The following is a 20,553-nucleotide window of genomic DNA, read 5'->3' as shown; positions in this document are numbered from 1 at the left end:
GGGGTTCATCGCCAAGAACATTTTGGACTTGTGAGAGGCTTAAAATGACGCCAGATCGATCATAAGGTAACGTTTACCACCGCTGAAAAGCTTTTGACTCTATCTCAAACCATTGAGGAGTTGCAATACTTTGAAATCAATTTTGATGGAAAAAATCAACACAAAATAGTGATTTTTGGCAATTTTGAGATGTCCCCTCGTTGCCATGGTAACAGAAAATTTAAGCCTGAGCATGTTGTTACAATGGCAGTCAACATCTGTGCCAAGTTGATTAGTATTGAAGCAGTTTTTAGCAATTTGAACTTGTAACGGGAGACTTTTCAATGAAAACAGACATTTTTCACAAAGTGCTCATGAAGTAATGGGTGAACTGAAATAAAACCGGTTTAACCTGAGATAATCCTGGTTGTGCAATTTATTAATGTACCTATTTTGAACTATAAACGTGGATCTATACTGATACTTTTAATTAGTTTCTTTTGCACATTTTTAATTGATATTAATCAACTTTTTTATAACTTTTGCTACTGACCTGAAATAAATCCATACACATTTTTTTCTACAAAAATAAAGAAACAAATAATGCTATTTATATGAATAATAATAATGGGTTTCCTTATTACTTGTTCATTTTACAGATGGCAGACAAATATTATAGACTTGTTTGCTTTGTGGTAGATATTTGTGCTGACGTACTAAGGAAATATTTTGTAAAACTTGCCAAAACTGATGCTGGGAACACTTATACATCAGTTGATGCATACTTATCTCACAGAAAGCGGGATGTGATGCAATTATTTAATAACAAAAAGCTCAGGAGAGATCAATATGATTTATTGTATCCTGTTAACGGCACCGCTGATGAAAACCAGTGGGACGTATCAATACTTTTAACATTGATATCAGAACTTTTTGTCACACGTCTGCAGCCACTTGTAATCGTTGCTTTGAAAACTGAAATTCGAGGGATTCGCAATGAGTTGCAACATCACCCAAATACTGGCAACATTTCAGATGATGACTTCGATGATTATTGGGGACGATTGGACGATTCTGTTAGGCTTATAGCAAAGAATGCGCTTGATCCAAATGATCAAGCATCCTTACTAGAGAAAATAAATCAGATAAAATGTAATCATCTACCGAATCTCAGTGATTGTTTTCGTATTTGGCATGCAGAAACCTCTAAGCTGTTGTTAAACGTTATGAATGAAGTACAGGCAAATGCCGAAGAAACAACTTCCATTCTCAGACAAGTGACCGTCCAGAAACCAGGACCTTCAGGTGAGTTTCAGTAATCATACAGCAACTTAAGGTTAATATTGCTTGTATTTTTATTTTCACTAGATCGTGTCACAGTAACTGTATTAATTCTTATTTATCGCAATAAACGCTAACATTTGATATGATAAGCTAAGTGACATGAAATTATTGAAATATTTCAAAGTGATATCAATCAATTTGTTTACACAAATCTCAAAACATTATACCTTTATTTTGATTGTTACTTATTTTCGAAATTGTTCTTAAACTTAATTGATGTTACAGTTTATTGGAAATTGATACATTAAACTTCAGGGGACAAAGATAAAAGAATCAAAGTTGCTGATGATATACTGACACGGCTTCAAGGTATGTTCGTTATTAAAAAAAACAACTTTAGAATAGTAATATCTACATTCCTTTTCAACGTTCAACGGAAACATTTGTATTCTGTTCTAATCTGATACACAAAAAAACTGATATCTATTCTAATCTAATCTGGTCTGATATAATCTATCACATCAGAATATATATATGACAATATCTCTTTGATCAAATAAAAGTAAAAACAAGATACGTTTTTTGTTGTTTTATTTTCTAATTTTATTTTTTGTTTTCATGAGAGCATTGTGTGCAAACAATCGTTTTCTATTTTAAGCGGGGTTTGAGTCAACGATGAAAGAATTATCAGACGATTTCAACCCACCAAGTGAAATGACAGACATTCGAGCTAAACTAAGAAATAGCCATCATGTGGTTGTAACCGGATGCAACAATAGTCGTTACTTTGAGACCGCTCTTGCATCAGTAAAGGGGATGGACTATAATTACAAACGAAGCGTAGAAATGCACACGTCGTCTGATTGGCGACACATTGATCCTACAGATGTAGACTTGGTTTTATGTAGAGATCCATTTGGAGGATTTTCTTATGATGAAAGCAAAGCTAAAGCCATGGATGATATATTTAAAAGCATGATGCATTCAACAAAGAGAAATAATGGCGATAAAGCCTTGGACATTGTCATAGTAACAGACCTTAAGATTTTGGAAGAGTGCAAACTGCATCATGACCATGAAATCTTAGAAGAAGTGGTGAAGGTGTTTACTAAGACAAGTTCAGCACAGCCGGCTGATCTTACAATAGGTATACTATTTGTTATGTAACTGTTCGATAAAATGTAACATACATGTACTTTTAAATAATTCCTGTCAATATTTTAAGTGAAAAATTGTCATATAATTTCTCAATTGTTTGATTTTCACAAACAAGAACCATTTTGATTGCAGGTTGTGGAGGTCAAAATATATACGTACAACAGTCCTTGGTGTCAGTATACAGAAATTTAGAAGGTAAGTTGCATTGTTGTTTACTTAGACCGTTTTGTATGGAACGGGTCTTATTATTGGTTCGCTGTTGTTGCATGGGAGCGTGATTGGTGTACAGTTAAATATTAAATAAATATTAAATCTATCTTCTAACATGCATGGTGAGATTTAGGTATAATAATATACAAATATTCACCACGATATGACGTAGTTCACGCGCATGAAATAGATCTCTAGGTCAAAGGTTAGTGTCACATTTAGAGGTGATATGTAGCAAAACGTCTTGAAGGTTTTAAAAATAATATTGCGCAAATGTTCACATTATTATGCTTAGTATTACGCGCAAAATGTAGGTCCCGTAAGTTGACGTCAAAGGTCTTTTAAAAAATATAAAAATGTGCGTATGCACTACAGTGTAGCTTTTAAGAGCTCTGATTTAAAATGTTCAAAAAAATGAGACTTGGTATTACCAACATTATCTAGGTCACAATATGCAAAGTCAAGGTTACCAAGATGATAAAATGTACAGAGTTTACAAAGAGGATATAGATCCTGATCATGAAAGATCAGTTTTTGATATTACTTTGCAAAATGGATTTTGGCGAATTTGAAGCATGGGTTCTCTGAGGTCAAGGGTCACAATTTTCAGAAAGAAAATTTTGTGTAAAACGAATCTTATAAACTGAGCTAAGGGGATTACATCCTATCAACATAATGTCACAATAGTGATTACTTGAAAATGACAAAGCAATAATTCAAGTCAATGTTCCCCAGAGAATGATTTGAAGTAAACAAAAATTTGGAGGTCTTTATCATACAAGAAGGGATCTGTTTATTTCTAAACATGGACATGAAGTTTGGGACTCATAGTCCAATGCACACTTAAGGGTCCAATTATGACCCCTTTGTCCAAATAAAAGAAAAAGCGTTATATAAATTGTCCGTAAATTTTAGTTCCCTTTAGCCTAGGTCAAAATCAAAGGCGGAAATTCAGGATAAAATGTAAGTTTGAGTATTGACCATTTTTTCTTCTTGAATTAAGGTATTTCATAAAACTGTTCCCCATGATGAAACTAAAGCATTTAAACGGTGTATTTTGGAACAATGGTACGCTTGCTATTTTTTTTATAATTTAAGTGATGACGAAGAATTTTTTGAGCGAATATCAGGTATTCAGCCTTCAAGTGAATGCGAAGGTTTTCAAGACAGCGAAAGAGAAGTTCAAGACAGGTAAAGCAGTAGTATTAACAGGGCCTAAGAAATGTGGTAAAACTTCTGTAGCTGTTGCGTTGGCATCTGCTTATGAATCATCCCAATGTTTACTTCTCAAGAAGCCTAACGATGTCAATTACATTGACCTTACAAACATCTGCTTAGTTATCATTGACGAGTTTGCTGGAAAATATCGTTACGAAGAAAATGATGTGTACAAATGGTACAACATGTTTGATCACCTGTACAGAGCAGTTATAGCAGGGAATTTCAACATGGTATTAACGTGTGAAAAGGGTAAACTAGAAAAATGTATCAACGAAATTGGACGGCATGCCATTCTTGACCACGTGGTGGATGTACCTTTACAAAGAATTGTCGTTAAATCAGAGGTTACTGAACGTAAGTTGAGCCTATCATGTAGTGTTAACATAACTTCGTTTTGAAGCTTTCAATAAGTATTTTATCACATGACTTTCACTTTCACTGTTTTAATGTGACTAAATGATCGGTTATGTCATTTAAGGTTAAGACTGAAACATATACAGATTTAAATTATTGACGGTTGTGTCGATTCCACAGGAAATAAAAATTGTTTGCGATGCATGCCATTGTATTCTGACAAGTGACAGTTTCTGGGTATATGTTTATAGTAATTTAATATTCTTTAAAACAAATCTTCTGTGGGATACAAAATGGTGTTGAATTTTTGTACTGACAGTAGTAATATTTAAGATTGCATGCATGTTTCTCTTTTTCTGTTAAACACAGGGCTAGAATATGGACATGTGTCTGGACAGTTAGTCACTACAGATCTTTCTATAGGCCCCATATCAAATATCACACAGTCTAAGAACTACACACCACAATTGACAGTGGTACCGTCACAATTGCCAAACTTGCTGTCAAGTCATAGCACGATGATTCCGGTTTCAACAGGTAATACTTCACTTCAAGGTACAGCACAAACAGACGGTTTGTCTAAAATGAATTGTATGTGTAGCATCCCATTACATTTTGACCAGTGCGAGGTTTCTAGTAATTAATTATTTTCTTAAACAATCTTCTCTTGAGTATACAATGACATCTCTCTTTTTCTTTTTAACACAGGACTAGAATATGGCCATGTGTTTGGACAGTCAAAAACAAATCATTCTATAGGCACAATATCAAATACTACACAGTCTTATAACTACGCACCGCCATTGCCAGTGGTACCGTCACAAGGGCCAATCTGGCTTCCGATTTCTACAGAAAATGCGTCACTTCTAGGTAGAGCACAAAGGGAAGGTTTGTCTTAAATTAATTATCATTTATATTTAATAAAATTAATATTCAAAACAGTAATTATAATAATGAGCTACTATTATTCCTCGCGGAAGGCAGCGTAACAGAAACAGCTGTATATAGCTTTAGCGCAGTTAGTCTGGTTGCTTATACTTGCATCTGTTCGTTTTACATTCCATCATTGTTTTAATTTCAAACATAACACTACAGCTCATTTAGTTATAAAACTAAAACTCCAGATCTTTCTGGGTACAAGTGCAGTGCATTGGAAATGTTTTGCTTCATTCCATAATACCTTAAGTATCCCCAATCTTTTTTAATTTAATTTTTGTTTAGACGGTACTTTTACTCTAAAAAGTAAAAAGGTATTATTGTTAAACCTAATAAGTACATATAAGTTATTATGAAGCAATGCAATAAATAAGAAGTGAAGCAGATCTTCACGCCATAACGTCTTCGCCATTGTCCTTGGTTTTACTACTCATCTCTTTATTTCTTCATTTTGTTCAAAATGTAACATTTAAATCAATTGCATTATCAACATAAAATAAAACAGTGCACAGATGTCATTGTGAGATACAGATTTTCAGTTTTTCATCTAGCTGTATAAGTAGTTTTGAGTTATTTAATCAAATGTAATCAAACTCTGATTCTGCATTTTTAGCTAAGGCCCTTTATAGGTTATCAAAAGAAATACTATGTATTAATGATAATATGTGTGCAAGATTTAAACTTATCTTGGAATACGTTTGTATGTCTTTAAGGAAATATTCACATCAATATTCAGTGAAGAACGCACGTATCTTTATGAATTACTACAATTTTACACGTAGATAATACTAGATATAACCCTTTATTAAAAAAATATTGTCCTCCTTTGTTATATTGATTTATTTGGTTTTTTTTACATAAATGCATACTAGTGATGAATTGATGACTTTAAAATGCAGTTATAATCCACAAAGTTAATATTTAAGTTAAATTCATCCTTGTCTACTTAAATTCAATCAATCACTTTCAATTCACAAAATTCACTTGTCGATTCAAACCATTACTATCATTAAGGAAGACATAGAATTACCCTTATTTATTACCCTCAAAATATATGTACATGAACATTTCATTTCAGGAATACAAAATTCGATGCAGTTGAAAAGAGGATTACAAAGGTACAATATGAAAACATTCTTTGTCAGCCCCTGTTTAGCTATTTGATACAAAAGTACCTGTATTATACCTGTACCTATATTTCTCACTAGCCAGATAGAATAATCCGTAAATGTTACTAAAAATAGCGGTGTCTCATATGTATGGTTGCTGATTTCTGCCATTTCGTGTTTTTGCCCCGAAATTGGAAAGGCGAAGACACTATAACATACCTATTTGGCGTTATTTCGACTTTCCTCTTTATTGATATAAAATCGATTTTCTTGAAATATTTTGGCTCATCTGGAGGCATTCAGTTTTAATGAATATATATATTTCCCAGTATAAAATACTATCATGTTAAAGACAGTCAATAGTTGTTACCTTTTTGATTTCACTTTATCTAAAATTCATGTAATGAAATACATATCAGAAAATATCTTGGCTCTCCCAATAAAATAAAAGCAATCATCAATTTTCATATATAGAGGATACCGAATGAGTGCAAGTGAGTACTAAATTTATTGAATGAGTTGAATTAAAGTTTACTATGCAAGTCTGTGGCGAGCATGACATTATTTTATTGCACGAACCCGATCAACTACACTAATATAGTGTTCTATTTATAACTTACCAAAAAAAGAAAAGACAGTTAAAATGCAAAATGATCATTTTTCGTTGACGCGCCTATAGTAGACAACGCTAACATTTACACTATTATTTATAAAGATCTTTGACATTTATGGCCCTATATAAACGGGTGTTTGTATGTATAACCCGAGCCGCTTGGCAAACGTTTTATATACGGTCATATAACATGTCAAATATTTATAACAATTTTATAGTAAGGAAACTTTCTTATTTAGAGAAAAAAAGTGAGATTTCTTCATAAAATGACAGCAGTCGTGTATATAAATCTATATAAACGTCACGATTATGCAATGAAAAACTACATTACAAACTTGCAGTATTATAATATGTTTGTATACCGCAAAGGACTTCACGTAAAAATATATACACGGCCATGCAATACAATTTTAAGGTCGCCAAAAGCGGCACGGGTATTTGATAAAATGAAATATCTGCTACACAATTGCCAAACATTTTATAAAAATACCTTGGCAAAATCAACACTACCCGGGGCTTGGCAGGTTTACGACGCCAAGAACAACGTTGCATAAGTGTTCTTACAAATGTACACTTCGTTAAAACTTCTCCGTGTGCCTGCAAAAAATGTTTGTGTTAGTACCAATGTAGGAAAGACAATGTGCTACCCATTTTTATGATAAAATGGATGGTGCGACAATGATTTTTTTTATTTAATTTCATGACATCACTAACGACGACGTAATTTGTCAAGGAAGTGGCTAGTCGAAAGGACCCGTACCTTAGCCACAAATTCTAGCTATACGTGAGTCACTAATTGCTAGTCGTTCGTCATTTTTTAACATAATACATGAAAGGCAATTATGAAGTCAGTAACTTGTATGCTTATTTATTTCATACATGAACATGTTGCTTTAAAAAAATCATCGAATGGTATAAAAAAAATAATATTTTCATGTCAGCCACAAGATGAAAAATAAATTGATATTAACAAAAAACAAAACAAACAAAAAACTTGAATTTTCTGTTGATCATGTACATTTTTCTTTTTTTTTTGACAATACAATTTAAAGAAGTATAAGCTTAAATTAATTATGTAATAACACTATGGTGCGACGTTACTTGCATTACATTAATAAACACAGCACACACGTTAGCGTTACATAGGCGCTTCAACGAAAAAATGACTCTTTTTATCAGTGTGACAAAACAAGAGGGCCATGATGGCCCTGAGGTCGCTCACCTGTATATAGGCCCCCCAACGTTGCAGGGCCAATTTAACCCAAGGGCTTTTATTTGCACAAACTTAGTAGACACCCATAAGAAGATGTTTCATGCTAAACATCTAAGCTCTAGCTCATTGGGCTTTTTAAAAGAAGAATTTTTTAAAGTTTTTACTATACAAATATAGTTAAAAACAATGACTCCCTGGGGCCGGGTCAGTTTTGACCCCAGGGCCTTTATTTGAACAAACTTTGTAGACACTTACTAGAAGATGTTTCATGCTTAATATCTAAACTCTAGCTATTTGGGTTTTTTCAAAGATTTGTTTGTTTGTTTGTTTTTGCTTTACACATATAAAGAAAATCAATGACCCCCGGGGCGTGGCCAATTTTGACCCCAGGGCTTTTATTTGAACAAACTTTGTAGACACTCACTAAAAGATGTTTCATGCTTAATATCTTAACTCTAGCTATTTGGGTTTTTTCAAAGAAGATTTTTAAGTTTTTGCTATACACATATAAGGAAAATCAATGACCCCCGGGGCGGTGCGAATTTTGACCCCAGGGCTTTTATTTGAACAAACTTGGTAGACACCTATTAGAACATGTTTGATGCTAAATATCTTAGCCATAGCTCTTTGAGTTCTTTAAAAGAAGATTTTTTAAGTTTTTACTATATGCATATAGGGAAAATCAATGACCCCCTGGGGCGGGGCCAATTTTGACCCCATGGCTTTTATTTGAACAAACTTGGTAGACACCCATTAGAACATGTTTCATGCTAAATATCTTAGCTCTAGCTCTTTGGGTTCTTTAAAAGAAGATTTTTTAAGTTTTTACTATATGCATATAGGGAAAATCAATGACCCCCCTGGGGCGGGGCCAATTTTGACCCCAGAGCTTTTATTTGAACAAACTTGGTAGACACTCACTAGAAGATGTTTCATGCCAAATATCTAAGCTCTAGCTCTTATGGTGTTTTAAAAGAAGATATTTAAAGTTTTTTCTTTCGGTTGCCATGGCAACCAGAGTTCTGCATGGAATTAAATTCTTTGAACAATTTTTAAAGGTGACCACCAAAGGAACATTCCTGTGAAGTTTGGATGAAATTGGCTTAGTGGTTTATGAGGAGATGTCATTTAAAGTAAAAGTTTACGGACGGACGACGGACGGACGGACGACGGACGGACGCCGGACGAAAAGCGATCACAAAAGCTCACCCTGTCACTTTGTGACAGATGAGCTAAAAATTTATTCATGTACATTCAATGATAAAAATTAAAGAATTAACTCGTTGAATAAAACAATTTAATTCTTGCCATTTATTGAACTCAATTAATTACACAATATAATACTCGCCAGAAAAAGAAAATAGGATTTAATCAACACTCATTCAATATCCTCTATGCGATTAACCAAAATAAACATTAATATTTATCTTAAAACATTTAGTTTCTCCGAAGCATTCATTTGCTTATTGTGCATTATCGCATTAATTAGGCAATAATACCTTAAGGTATTAATTTTCATTCTTCCTACCTGATTTAATAATATAAAGCTTAAAAATACCAGCAATTTAAAGCTTTCTGGCGTCAAATGCAGAAGTTACTTCGTATTTTTATAACTCCTCATACATCAAGTAAATATGATCTCATATTAAGGGAAAACCAGTTTATATACATTCTCTTTGTTTATTAAATGTGTTATTTCTTCAATACTTTAATACACAACTTACTTCAGTTGTTTACAAATATTCAAATATAATTATATTTGTGTATCAGTTATGAATTGAAACTTTATGAAAGTAAATATTATATTGTGTACATTGAGGGTGTTCCGATGGAACATTTAAATAAATGATTTTGACTAGCCTAAGGCTATGTATTTACTGGAGACAAAGATTAAATAAAAAGATTTGTCTTTATTTATTTTTATCTTTTTTTGTCCTTATAAAGACATTAGTTTTATTTATTATTTAGAGCAGTTTTATCAATAAATCATTAAATGTTTGCTCTTTATATCACTTTATCTAAAAGTGTCTTTAAATAAAGCTGCAATATTGAATTGAAACATTTCTTGCGAAAAACATGTTTTAAATAAAAAAAATATCACTGCTCAATATTTGATTATTTTACTTTACACATTTGATTTTTGTTTTCAATTCCCCGGAAAAAAAAATATCGCTTTAAAAATCTATGAATATATGTCCTATTTCAGTGAGTTACCGACCGAGACAACTGATTTGAGTGTAAAGAGATCGAGGTCAATGTCGTCAGATGTATGGTTAGTCGAAGAGAAACGTGAAATTAACATCAAGATCAATGGTGAAAGTAAGGATTGTTGGATTCATGGAAGTTGTATACTACCTTCAGGAGAAATTCTGCTTGCAGATTACAATAATAAAAAATTGAAGAAACTTGATAGCATGTATAATGTAAAGTGTGTATGTGATCTTCCTTATAAACCGAATGATGTTTGCTATGTCGGGGATAATGTAGCTGTTGTATCACTGTTGGGAAAGAAACTTCAGTTTGTTGATACTAAACATAGTATGATACTGATTAGATACATTGATACAGATCATTCTTGTATTGGTCTGGCTTGTCATGGTGATCAGATGTATGTTAGAGACATTAATGGTTCTGTTTATAGTTATAGTACAAATGGTATAAAGCAGCAGATGATTTATTCACCTAGAAAATATTCATCTCTTTATAACAATATTACTGTGAGTAATGATGGAAGTAAGTTATACCTTCCATGTAAAAATGAGATTGTTACCATTGAAAACAATGGAAAACATTTGTTTACATTAAACATTGAAGACATATATGTCTCATGTGGAGTTTGTGTAGATGATCAAGGTTATGTTTATGTAAATGGTAAGAATGGGAATTTTTTACAAATAAGTGAAGATGGTAGAATTATACTTCAAGTCATAACAAACCTATCTTACATGGCAGATGCATATAATCCTACATTAACATTTGATAGGAAAAATAAAGTTCTGATATCAGCAGGGTGGTCAAACAAAATTGAAGTCCTTAAACTAAGGAAATAATGTTAAACTCAAACAAGATGAATAAATAGGATACCGTGATCATATAATCGACAATTAAATAAAGTTAAGATTTCTTATTATAATATATACTACATTTTATTTTTACTGGCATAATGTATAGTTAGAATTATTCCTGACAGTCACTAGATGGCGGAATAAAAACGATTTTCTGTTTTCACTTCATAGTGTAGATAAAGCAAGATATATGTTTATAAACTTTGACTTTGACAATACAACATAAGAATTTAATTATTTACTAGTAATAAGACACCTTCTATTTCTTCCTGTTTCAAGTCAAAAGTATAAATCTTAATGATTATTTTAGTATGATTTTGAAAAAAAAACTACCCCAAATTGTATGGATATTTTTATGATATTTTATTCAAAAATAATGTTATCAACATGTCAAATAATACAGTATAACACAAATAAATAAATAAGTACAATAACAACACTATCGTACATTTACAATAATAACAATAATGTGTGTACTATTATATGTAATTATGCAGTATTTCAATCATGAATTTTACATGGTGCCTTAAAGATCCTTTACACATATAGAAACTATTTCCTATATATTCTCTACATATCGCATGTAAATATATTGAATTTTGCTTCACATATTCAATTTCTACATATTTTTATTCATATGTCATTTAGTATATATCAATTTCATTATACTTTGAACAAGTTTGTGTTGTTGGATCAAGTAAATAAAATCAGCTTACATTTAATAAATTTTTCCTTTATTATTACTTTCCAGTCACATAAGGCGTTTGTTTATATGAAGTGATTGATTATTTATTACATATAAGTAAGCCAAAAAACAGTTAAGTCACACAAGTTTCCTTCCTTCCTTTTAGGGAACTCCACTGAGGTCCTATAGCTCCTTAAACGTTAAATTTGAATAATCTTTAAGTTGAAAAATAATATGTAGTGCTTTTGTCGGTCCGGGAAAATGTAAATAGCTTTATATTCATTTTTTCGCAATAAAAACAATTATCTGGAAAATTCGGGCTGTGCAAAGATCTCAAATTTTACACATAACCTAGTGGTAGGTACCTACATGAACGATCGATATTTCCAGTCCTGTCAATCAAAAACCTCAATAGAGTCCCTTTAACAATAGGCGATAAAACTTTCTAATCTGAACAAAATAAGCCCCCTTTAAATTAAAATGGAAACGTTAAAAGTCAGCCAATTATTTCCAGTTTCTGTCATGGTCAAAAACTACAATAGTAATTAGCTGGAGATGAATAATATTTTCTGACCAAAACAGGTCAAAATGGAAACATTTAAAGTCAGACATACATCAAAATTGACAATATTCAGACTCAATTGATTAGGCCTGTTTAATAAATAGCAATAGTAAATGCGTTCTATTTTTTAGCATTCGATAGTCAAACAAGGTCTCTGGGAAATGCAGAATTAGATTCCAAAGAAACTATAATTCAGTCGTTATTAAGCAAGACTATAGTCCCAAAATAATAATACAACAATTTAAAAGTTAAAACATCTAAACTCCCAACGCAAGATATGATCTTGTATACTCTAGTATGGTATTTTACTTTTAAGCTAGTAACGAAATATTAATTCTGTCAAATATCATGCTAAAATCATTGGTTCTTTTTTTCTGTGATCTACAATAATATTTCTACAGATGTGTGAAGTTTTAATTGAATACCATCAGTGGTTTAAAAAGTATAAAAACGAAATATAAACTTGGCCTCAAATTTAAACTAACAGTCACGTAGATGCATAAGCAATGGATGTTCTGTAATAGTTCATCTATTCTACAAATAGTTGAGCTAAAACATTTGGAAAAAGAATCTTCCCTTTCTACCAACGTCACTAACATACCAACTTAAATAACTTAAAGTACATATCACAACTTGATACATTAACTTTACCACATCACAACAATCAACTGTACACACATACAAATTTACACTTTATATATATTGCACTATCTCTGCAAAACTACAAAATTTGGCTTCAAACACAAACAACTTCAGTAAATAACATGATTCACAATATCAAAGTTTTAAGTTAAGAGAATAATAACGCATTACACTTAACCACATAGCCAGAATTTTATTTAGATATTATCAATGATTAATTGGATGTCAGCTAGGTGACAGTGTGTTCACTATTGTCATTGCTTGATTAAAAAACAAGATCTTGATCAGGTAGCTTTTTTTTTCAAGTTCAAAACACGGGCTATAACTTCTGTCAAACCGTTAATGTTATTGGCCTTGTGAAAGGTGACCTCTCTATTATGCCTCTTGAATAAGATTGCGAAGACTCAGCCCTTTCCTTTCATTAGTTTATTCTTTAATATATGTGCTTCACTTAACCAATCTTGTCATATTGTCATTTATTATATACTTATAAATGAAATATTGAGAAATATTGATGAAATAAAATGCATATTTTCATTTTCCGTTTTTTCACTGTAAAAAATTATTTTTCACTGCAGTGAAACATATTTTCCGTATTTTCACTGGTGTCTCGCCGGACTATCTTTCTTTTAAAATTCTGCCAGTACACAAAATTTAATGGAAAGTCTTTCAAATTTTATCAACAAAAAAGAGAGAAAAATGTATATAATAAACAGAAAATTCAAGTTTTTTCTATAAATACACGATTTATTTTCATCTTGTGGCATGAAAATTATCATATTTCATTCGTGGCTGCCGCCACTCATGAAATATTTATTTTCATACCACTCGATGAAAATAAATAATGTATTTATAGAAAAAACTTGAATATCCTCTGTATATGATAAGGGCATCATAAGAAACATATACATATAAAGTTTGAAATAAATTCTTTGAAATATAGTTATGAATATTCTACGGCACAAGAACTTTAACCAGAAATCTAATCAAATCAGTGTGATAACTCTACATCGTTCAGTCAAGCTTAAACTTGTGAAATATAATCAGGAATGCTAGCTTACTATCTAATGTTAGTTTACATTTATCTCTTTTAACAACATTATTATGAACATATCATTGACAGTCATGAACACTAACTCTAACATTTCTTCCAATGGCAATTATCTCCCTTGACAATTCAAAACCTTTGGCAAGGAACATTGAATTCTGTGTCAACATTATTAACCTATCTTAAATTTCAAAGAATTTAAAGTTCATCCTTAGACAGGAAAGCTAACTCTCACTTTCATCATCATAATCATCAAAGTTCTCTCCCTGCACTACTTCTGATTGGTGATAGCGCCCCCTACCAGCAAAATCTTCATTGTCTTCTGTAAGCTGTGCAGCAAGGGTGGTAACTGCTGGAGTTGTGGGAGCAACAATTACTTCTTCTTGGCTCCGTTTACCACTACAAAAATACAAAATCACATAAGAATACAATAATTTTTTTAATTAAAAACAAGGAGACAATATGGCCATCCTAAAGTATATAGTGAGTGAACAGGCGAAGGTCAATTGAGCATAATGTCACATTAACAGTCAGCATCATTATTCCATATTTCCAAACCTGATACTACTTCTCCGGAACACTGGAATATCAACACTGAAAGCCCATCAGTACAAATAAGAATATTATTACCATTTTTTGGGAAAGAATTATTACCAGTATTTCACAAAGTAGATTGAAACAGTGTGATAAATATTTTATAAAGTAATGATATCTTACCTTATACATCTTTGTAGCCCTGATTTCATCCAATTATAGAAGTTAAATTCAGCTATACCTGTAATTAAAAAACTTGTAATGTAATGTAATGCTTAAAAACATGAAGATTTACCTAGGAGGTAGCCAGGGATAGCTTAAAAAACATAAAGATTTATCAGGAAAGTAGCCAAGGTTAGCTTGAAAACATGAAGATTCGTACTGAAAGTAGCCAGGGTTAGCTTGAAAACATGAAGATTTACCCATAAAGTAGCCAGGGTAAGCTTAAACAAGAATTTGTAACAGAATTACCAACGTCCCCCGCCCCGGGAGTTTTATATGAAGCATAAAATTGTGCTATTTCAAAAGATTAAGGTATGGATCTCAGGACATTCGGTCCAAAATTATGATCAATGCTAGATCTGCAAATGTAACAATAAATTTGTTAAAAAAATAAAATGAAACATGGAATTTAAAAATCTACCATGTTAAGCTTTGACCTCTAAGTGTGACCTTGACCTTGAAGGTAGGGACACAGATGTTACGCATGACATATCATCTAACCATTGTGACTATTTGTGCCAAGTATTTTCAAAATCCCTTAATCTATGAAGAAGTAATGGACGGGACAAAAAATATACCAAATAACAGACTTTGTTAACCTTTGACCTCTAAGTGTGACCTTGACCTTAAGAGGTAGGGGTGCAGGTGTTGTACCTGACATATAGGCTTATTATTGTGACTATTTGTGCCAAGTTATTCCAAAATCCCTTGAACTATGAAGAAGTTCTAGATTCGACACAAAATATACCCTATAACAGACTATGTTAATTTTTGACCTCTAAGTGTGACCTTGACCTTGGAAGTAGGGATGCAGGTGTTGTTCATGACACATTCTCTTATTATAGTGACTATTTGTGCGAAGTATTTTCAAAATCCTTTGATCTATGAAAAAGTTATAGACCTGACACAAATATACCCTGTAACAGACTATGTAAGTATTTGACCTCCAAGTGTGACCTTGACTTTGGAGGAAGGTGACCGGTTTTTGTGCATGTCACATCATTTGATTATTGTGAACAATTATGGCAAGTATTTACAAAAGTCCTTCATAGATAAGAAAGTTATGGACCGGACACGACATATACCCACAAATAGACAATGTTGACCTTGAATGAGCAAGTACGACCTTGACTCAAAGGTAAGGGTCTGGTTGTTGCGCATGTCTTATTATAACAAACATTTGTGCCAAGTTATCTCAAATTCCTTTGATAAATGACAAAGTTATGGACCGGACACGGAATATACCCTGTAACAGTCTATGTTAATATTTGACCTCCAAGTGAGACCTTGACCTTGAAGGTAGGTGACTGGTTTTTTCGCATGACACATCGTCTGATTATTGTGAACAATTATAGCAAGTATTTAAAAAATCCCTTCATAAATAAGAAAGTTATGGACCGGACACGACATATACCCTCAAATAGGCAATGTTGACCTTGAATGAGAAAGTGTGACCTTGACCCTGGAGGTAGGGGTCTGGTTGTTGCGCATGACACATCGTCTTATTATAATAAACATTTGTGCCAAGTTATTTCGAATTCCTTTCATAAATGACAAAGTTATGGACCGGACACGAAAGTGTGACGGACGGACGGACAGACGGACAGACGGACGGACAGACAGACGGACGGACGGAGCCTTTTTCTATATCCCCCTTTTTTCTTCGAAAAGGCGGGGGACAAAAATTGAGGATTTATCCAGAAAGTAGCCAGGGTTAGCTTGAAAACATGAAGAATCACCCTAAAAGTAGCCAGGGTTAGTTTGAAAACATGAACATTTACACAGAAAGTAGCCGGGGTTAGGTTAAAAAGGTGAGGATTTACCCAGAAAGTAGCCAGGGTTAGCTTAAAAACATGAAGATTCACCCTGAAAGTACCCAGGGCTAGCTTGAAAACATGAAGATTTACCATAAAGTAGCCAGGATAAGCTTAAAAAGGTGACGATTTACCCAGAAAGTAGCCAGTGTTAGCTTAAAAGCATGAAAAATCAACCTGAAAGTAGCCAGGGTTAGTTTGAAAACATGAAGATTTACCCAGAAACTAGCAAGGGTAAGCTTAAAAAGGTAAGGATTTACCCAGAAAGTAGCCAGGGTTAGCTTAAAAACATGAAGATTCACCCTGAAAGTACCCAGGGTTAGCTTGAAAACATGAAGATTTACCCTGAAAGTAGCCTGGGTTAGCTTAAAAACATGAAGATTTACCTTGAAAATAGCCAGGGTTAGCTTGAAAACAGGAAGATTTACCTAGAAATTAGCCAGGGTTAGCTTGAAAACATGAAGATTTACCCGGAAAGTAGCCAGGGTTAGCCTGGCCTATGTAGATGTAGACACCTATGGCAGCAATGACTTCTACTAGAGCATAAATCCACTGTGTTCCAAACATTATCACCCCACACACCAATGTCTGAAACAAGAAAAAAAACACATCTATCAACATGAAACTTTTTCATAAAAGTCTAAAACCAATGTTAAGACATTTCAACAACAGCCATATATCTGTGAATTAAAAAAAAACATTATTGAATGATAATGAAGTGAATATCAAAGTCAACAGACCTGGTTAATGTGCTTTTCACCAAGGGCAAATGGCCCTTGTTAATGTGATATTTACTGAGGCCAAATGGCCCTGATTAATGTGATATTTACTGAGAACAAATGGCCCTTGTTAATGTGATATTTACTGAGGCCAAATGGCCCTGATTAATGTGATATTTACTGAGGTCAAATGGACCTGATTAATGTGATATTTTTTTGACAGAAAGAACAATGTCTAAAATAAACAGGCACTTACAACAGAAACATATTTAACAGATACTGATAAATTGAAAATTCTATTTTTGTGCAATTCATAGTCTGGTTTTAGTTAGCATTTAAATATTTTTCATTATTGGGTCATCTTTCACTACGCTCTGAAATCTTGCATAAAAGTTATCCAGACCAACATCAAATGGTACATAAATCTCAAAAAAGAGCAAAATAATTTCAGTCCTGCAGTGTCGGTTAAGTCTCTTTTATAAAATTGTCTATGACAAAGTCAATCTAGGGTCTGCATGAATTATGGTCAAGAATAGTCAGTATGGAATTCGACTGGACTTGAACATTGTACAGGACAATAATTCTTTTCTATCCTGTCAAAGGAGGTTGTAGGTTGTGTAGCGAAAACTGTGATGTAGCCAGTCATGAACCAGTGCGGAATTATCCAAATTATATTTTAGGAAAAAAACAACACAAGTCTTGAACACATGATTCTTGCAGACCCCCAGTTTTTTTGTTGTGTTTAAAGGATATAGTCTGTATATGACACCGTCAACTACACTAATACTTACCATACTTCATTGTTTTATAAGTACAATTATCTGCTCTGTTTGTGGTGTAAAAAATGAGAATCACAACAAAACATTACATACATGTATATACATACCCCAAATAATGACAGCCATCTGTTACATAAGAATGAGTACCACGACCTGGGTTGCTTGGTGATTTCCATATTAGGTGGTTGTCTTGGATCTAAACACAAATAAAACTACTAAATGTAAGCTAAAGAAAAATTACTCTTTTTAACAATTTATTGTTCTTATTTTACATATGTGATAAATAGAATATTATATTCATGTAGATCCGATACTAAATTCATGAAACTTGTTGAATTAAACAAAGCTCGTCAGATGCTCGCTATCATATGCTTTTACTAGCCAAGTTGAACTATTTGGCAGCTGAGAAGAACTAGAGCTGTCATCGATAGAAACAATATTGTTGTAATGTTGACATTTTTCTGTCAATCAATAATCGATACATATCTATAAACAATCAACAATTTTGACTAATAAGTTAGATGTCTAGAAATTATGAAAGTTTACCTAAAACAAGAACCAGAAGCAGTTGTCCATGTCTTAAACTATGCTGTTGTTACATAATGAAAATATTTCATAGAAATGATGACAAATAAATGGTCAGGGAAAAATAATGCAATGGGCATTAATAAAAGACACTGACCACAGATTTTATAAAAATCATTTAAGCAGGTAAAGTGAATTACAAACAATTTTTATAGGTAATTATTGACATGTCAGTTGTTACGAGCCAGGCGTAACGAGAAAGAAAAGCCAGCAACAAACTTGAAACAATAACAAATTTATTACAGAAAAATTATTAAAGAAAAATAAATTAACAAATTATGTTTACAAATACCTGAAGTCCAAATAAAAATGTAAATTACAAATGTCTAGTCTGATCCTGGAATGATCCTTTTTGAATAACACAGTTAAATCCAAGTTAAATCCAAGAACACTTTAGAATAAATTCCAACAATAAAATCCACAAGAATATTTTAACTATTTTAAAATAATCCAAGCTCCAATAAATCACTTAATTTCCAAGTTGAATTAATACTCCAAGGTAACTGATGACTTAAAAGATCACTGATGACTTAAAAAGGGTAAAAGGTAATGAAAATGTCAATTTATATATATTAAACTAAGAAAATTCCAGAAAGGTCTATTATGTTCTCAAGTAATCATAATCTAGCAACTTCAACAATAAAGAACATTCCAGAAGTTTCTATCTAAATATAATGCATGAGTTTTCTACAACAGTTAAGAAAGTTCTAGTACATACATGTAGTTTTATGTTTCTAAAAATAGAACAATGATAATATTGGGAATACCAACTGGTCAAGATATAAATTATATACATGTAATATGTTGCATACATAACACAGTGTATCGCTGATATTTGACACCCGATATTGATATATTGTTATATATCGTTAAATATCCTTTTCACTTAATCAATGACAGCTCTATGTAGAACTGCTTGGCAGCTGAATAGAATTTATAGTCGATCTGAGAACAACCACTGAGCAGTTACGTAAAACCAAATGTGTGGCTGTGTTGAACCATTTTTTTTTACTTATTGCAAATATTAAATACTTAACATTAACATTTTAATGGTGCGTTTAATATTTGAATATCTACGTCTGTTCAAGTTAATGGCAACATATAAGTTATCAAAACAAACATTGTTATACTTTTATTTTCAGGAATAAAACCTGGTCTTTCTTTTTTGTTCTTTTTTTACAGGGGACTTTAACAACTACCTACTGAATGGGTTCTCTGTACATATTCCAAATAAATGTTGTCATTAGCCAGTTCATTTGTTTTTACTTTGACATTATAAAACTGTTCATATCATATTATTATGCATAAATAAAAACATATAAATGGTTAAAAAAACAACAATGACGTACCTCCTTCCTTACAAAGCAACACTTGTGACGAATCACTGACCTCAGAAACATTATCTAGAGATTTTGACCTTTGAGTGGCATCAAAATCAGGCTCTGATGGTGCCATCTGACCGTGAGATTCTTTGCCCTGTTGATGAATTAAATGATGTTGACCTCTATGGGTCAACCTTTCTGAAAAAAGTACGTATAGTCTGAAAAAGAGTCTTTATAAGATTTTTCGGTCACACTTGTCGCTCCATACCCACTAATGTCAGTGCCTTTTCTTCGTGATTTATCCTGAACACCGAATCGTAGATCGCGTGCTTGCCTATGATCGTAACTCATGGAAGAGCAAATACGAGTATGAATGATGTGGGTAACTATAGGAGCTAAAGTGTTCACATCTCCGACCAGAACAAACAATAGAAAACTAGGGTAATTAGCTCTAGAGAATATATAGGGACTTTTTACTTTCGGAATTTTTCGGCCCACG

General features: G+C 32.5%; 2 protein-coding genes across 5 annotated transcripts in view; one reads left to right on the top strand and one right to left on the bottom strand.

The window, feature by feature from the left end:
- LOC132718814 (uncharacterized) overlaps positions 1-11,781 on the top strand; it is a 67,588-nt gene extending 55,807 nt beyond the window's left edge. For 3 of the 4 annotated variants that reach the window (XM_060702549.1, XM_060702550.1, XM_060702548.1), the window contains exons 2-10: positions 639-1,284; positions 1,579-1,632; positions 1,922-2,410; positions 2,554-2,616; positions 3,730-4,206; positions 4,576-4,761; positions 4,915-5,094; positions 6,221-6,260; positions 10,284-11,781. In XM_060702549.1, coding sequence (XP_060558532.1) covers positions 639-1,284; positions 1,579-1,632; positions 1,922-2,410; positions 2,554-2,616; positions 3,730-4,206; positions 4,576-4,761; positions 4,915-5,094; positions 6,221-6,260; positions 10,284-11,127 — 2,979 coding nt within the window. In that variant the 3' untranslated portion in view covers positions 11,128-11,781. The remainder of the gene's footprint in view (positions 1-638; positions 1,285-1,578; positions 1,633-1,921; positions 2,411-2,553; positions 2,617-3,729; positions 4,207-4,575; positions 4,762-4,914; positions 5,095-6,220; positions 6,261-10,283) is intronic. The other variant, XM_060702551.1, reaches the window with a different exon arrangement.
- Positions 11,782-13,922: 2,141 nt separating this feature from the next.
- On the bottom strand, positions 13,923-20,249 carry LOC132718817 (solute carrier family 12 member 8-like). The gene is made up of 5 exons (XM_060702554.1): positions 20,082-20,249; positions 18,255-18,343; positions 17,120-17,237; positions 14,797-14,854; positions 13,923-14,478 (listed from the first exon to the last, which is right to left on the bottom strand). Exons 1-5 carry the CDS (start codon positions 20,185-20,187, stop codon positions 14,304-14,306), a joined length of 546 nt encoding a protein of 181 aa, XP_060558537.1. The 5' UTR covers positions 20,188-20,249; the 3' UTR covers positions 13,923-14,303.
- Positions 20,250-20,553: the final 304 nt, after the last annotated feature.

Source organism: Ruditapes philippinarum, unplaced genomic scaffold, assembly GCF_026571515.1.
Source record: "Ruditapes philippinarum isolate M1 unplaced genomic scaffold, ASM2657151v2 ctg7096_1_1_1_1, whole genome shotgun sequence".
Taxonomy (NCBI): domain Eukaryota; kingdom Metazoa; phylum Mollusca; class Bivalvia; order Venerida; family Veneridae; genus Ruditapes; species Ruditapes philippinarum.
This window is presented reverse-complemented; position numbering and strand designations above follow the sequence as displayed.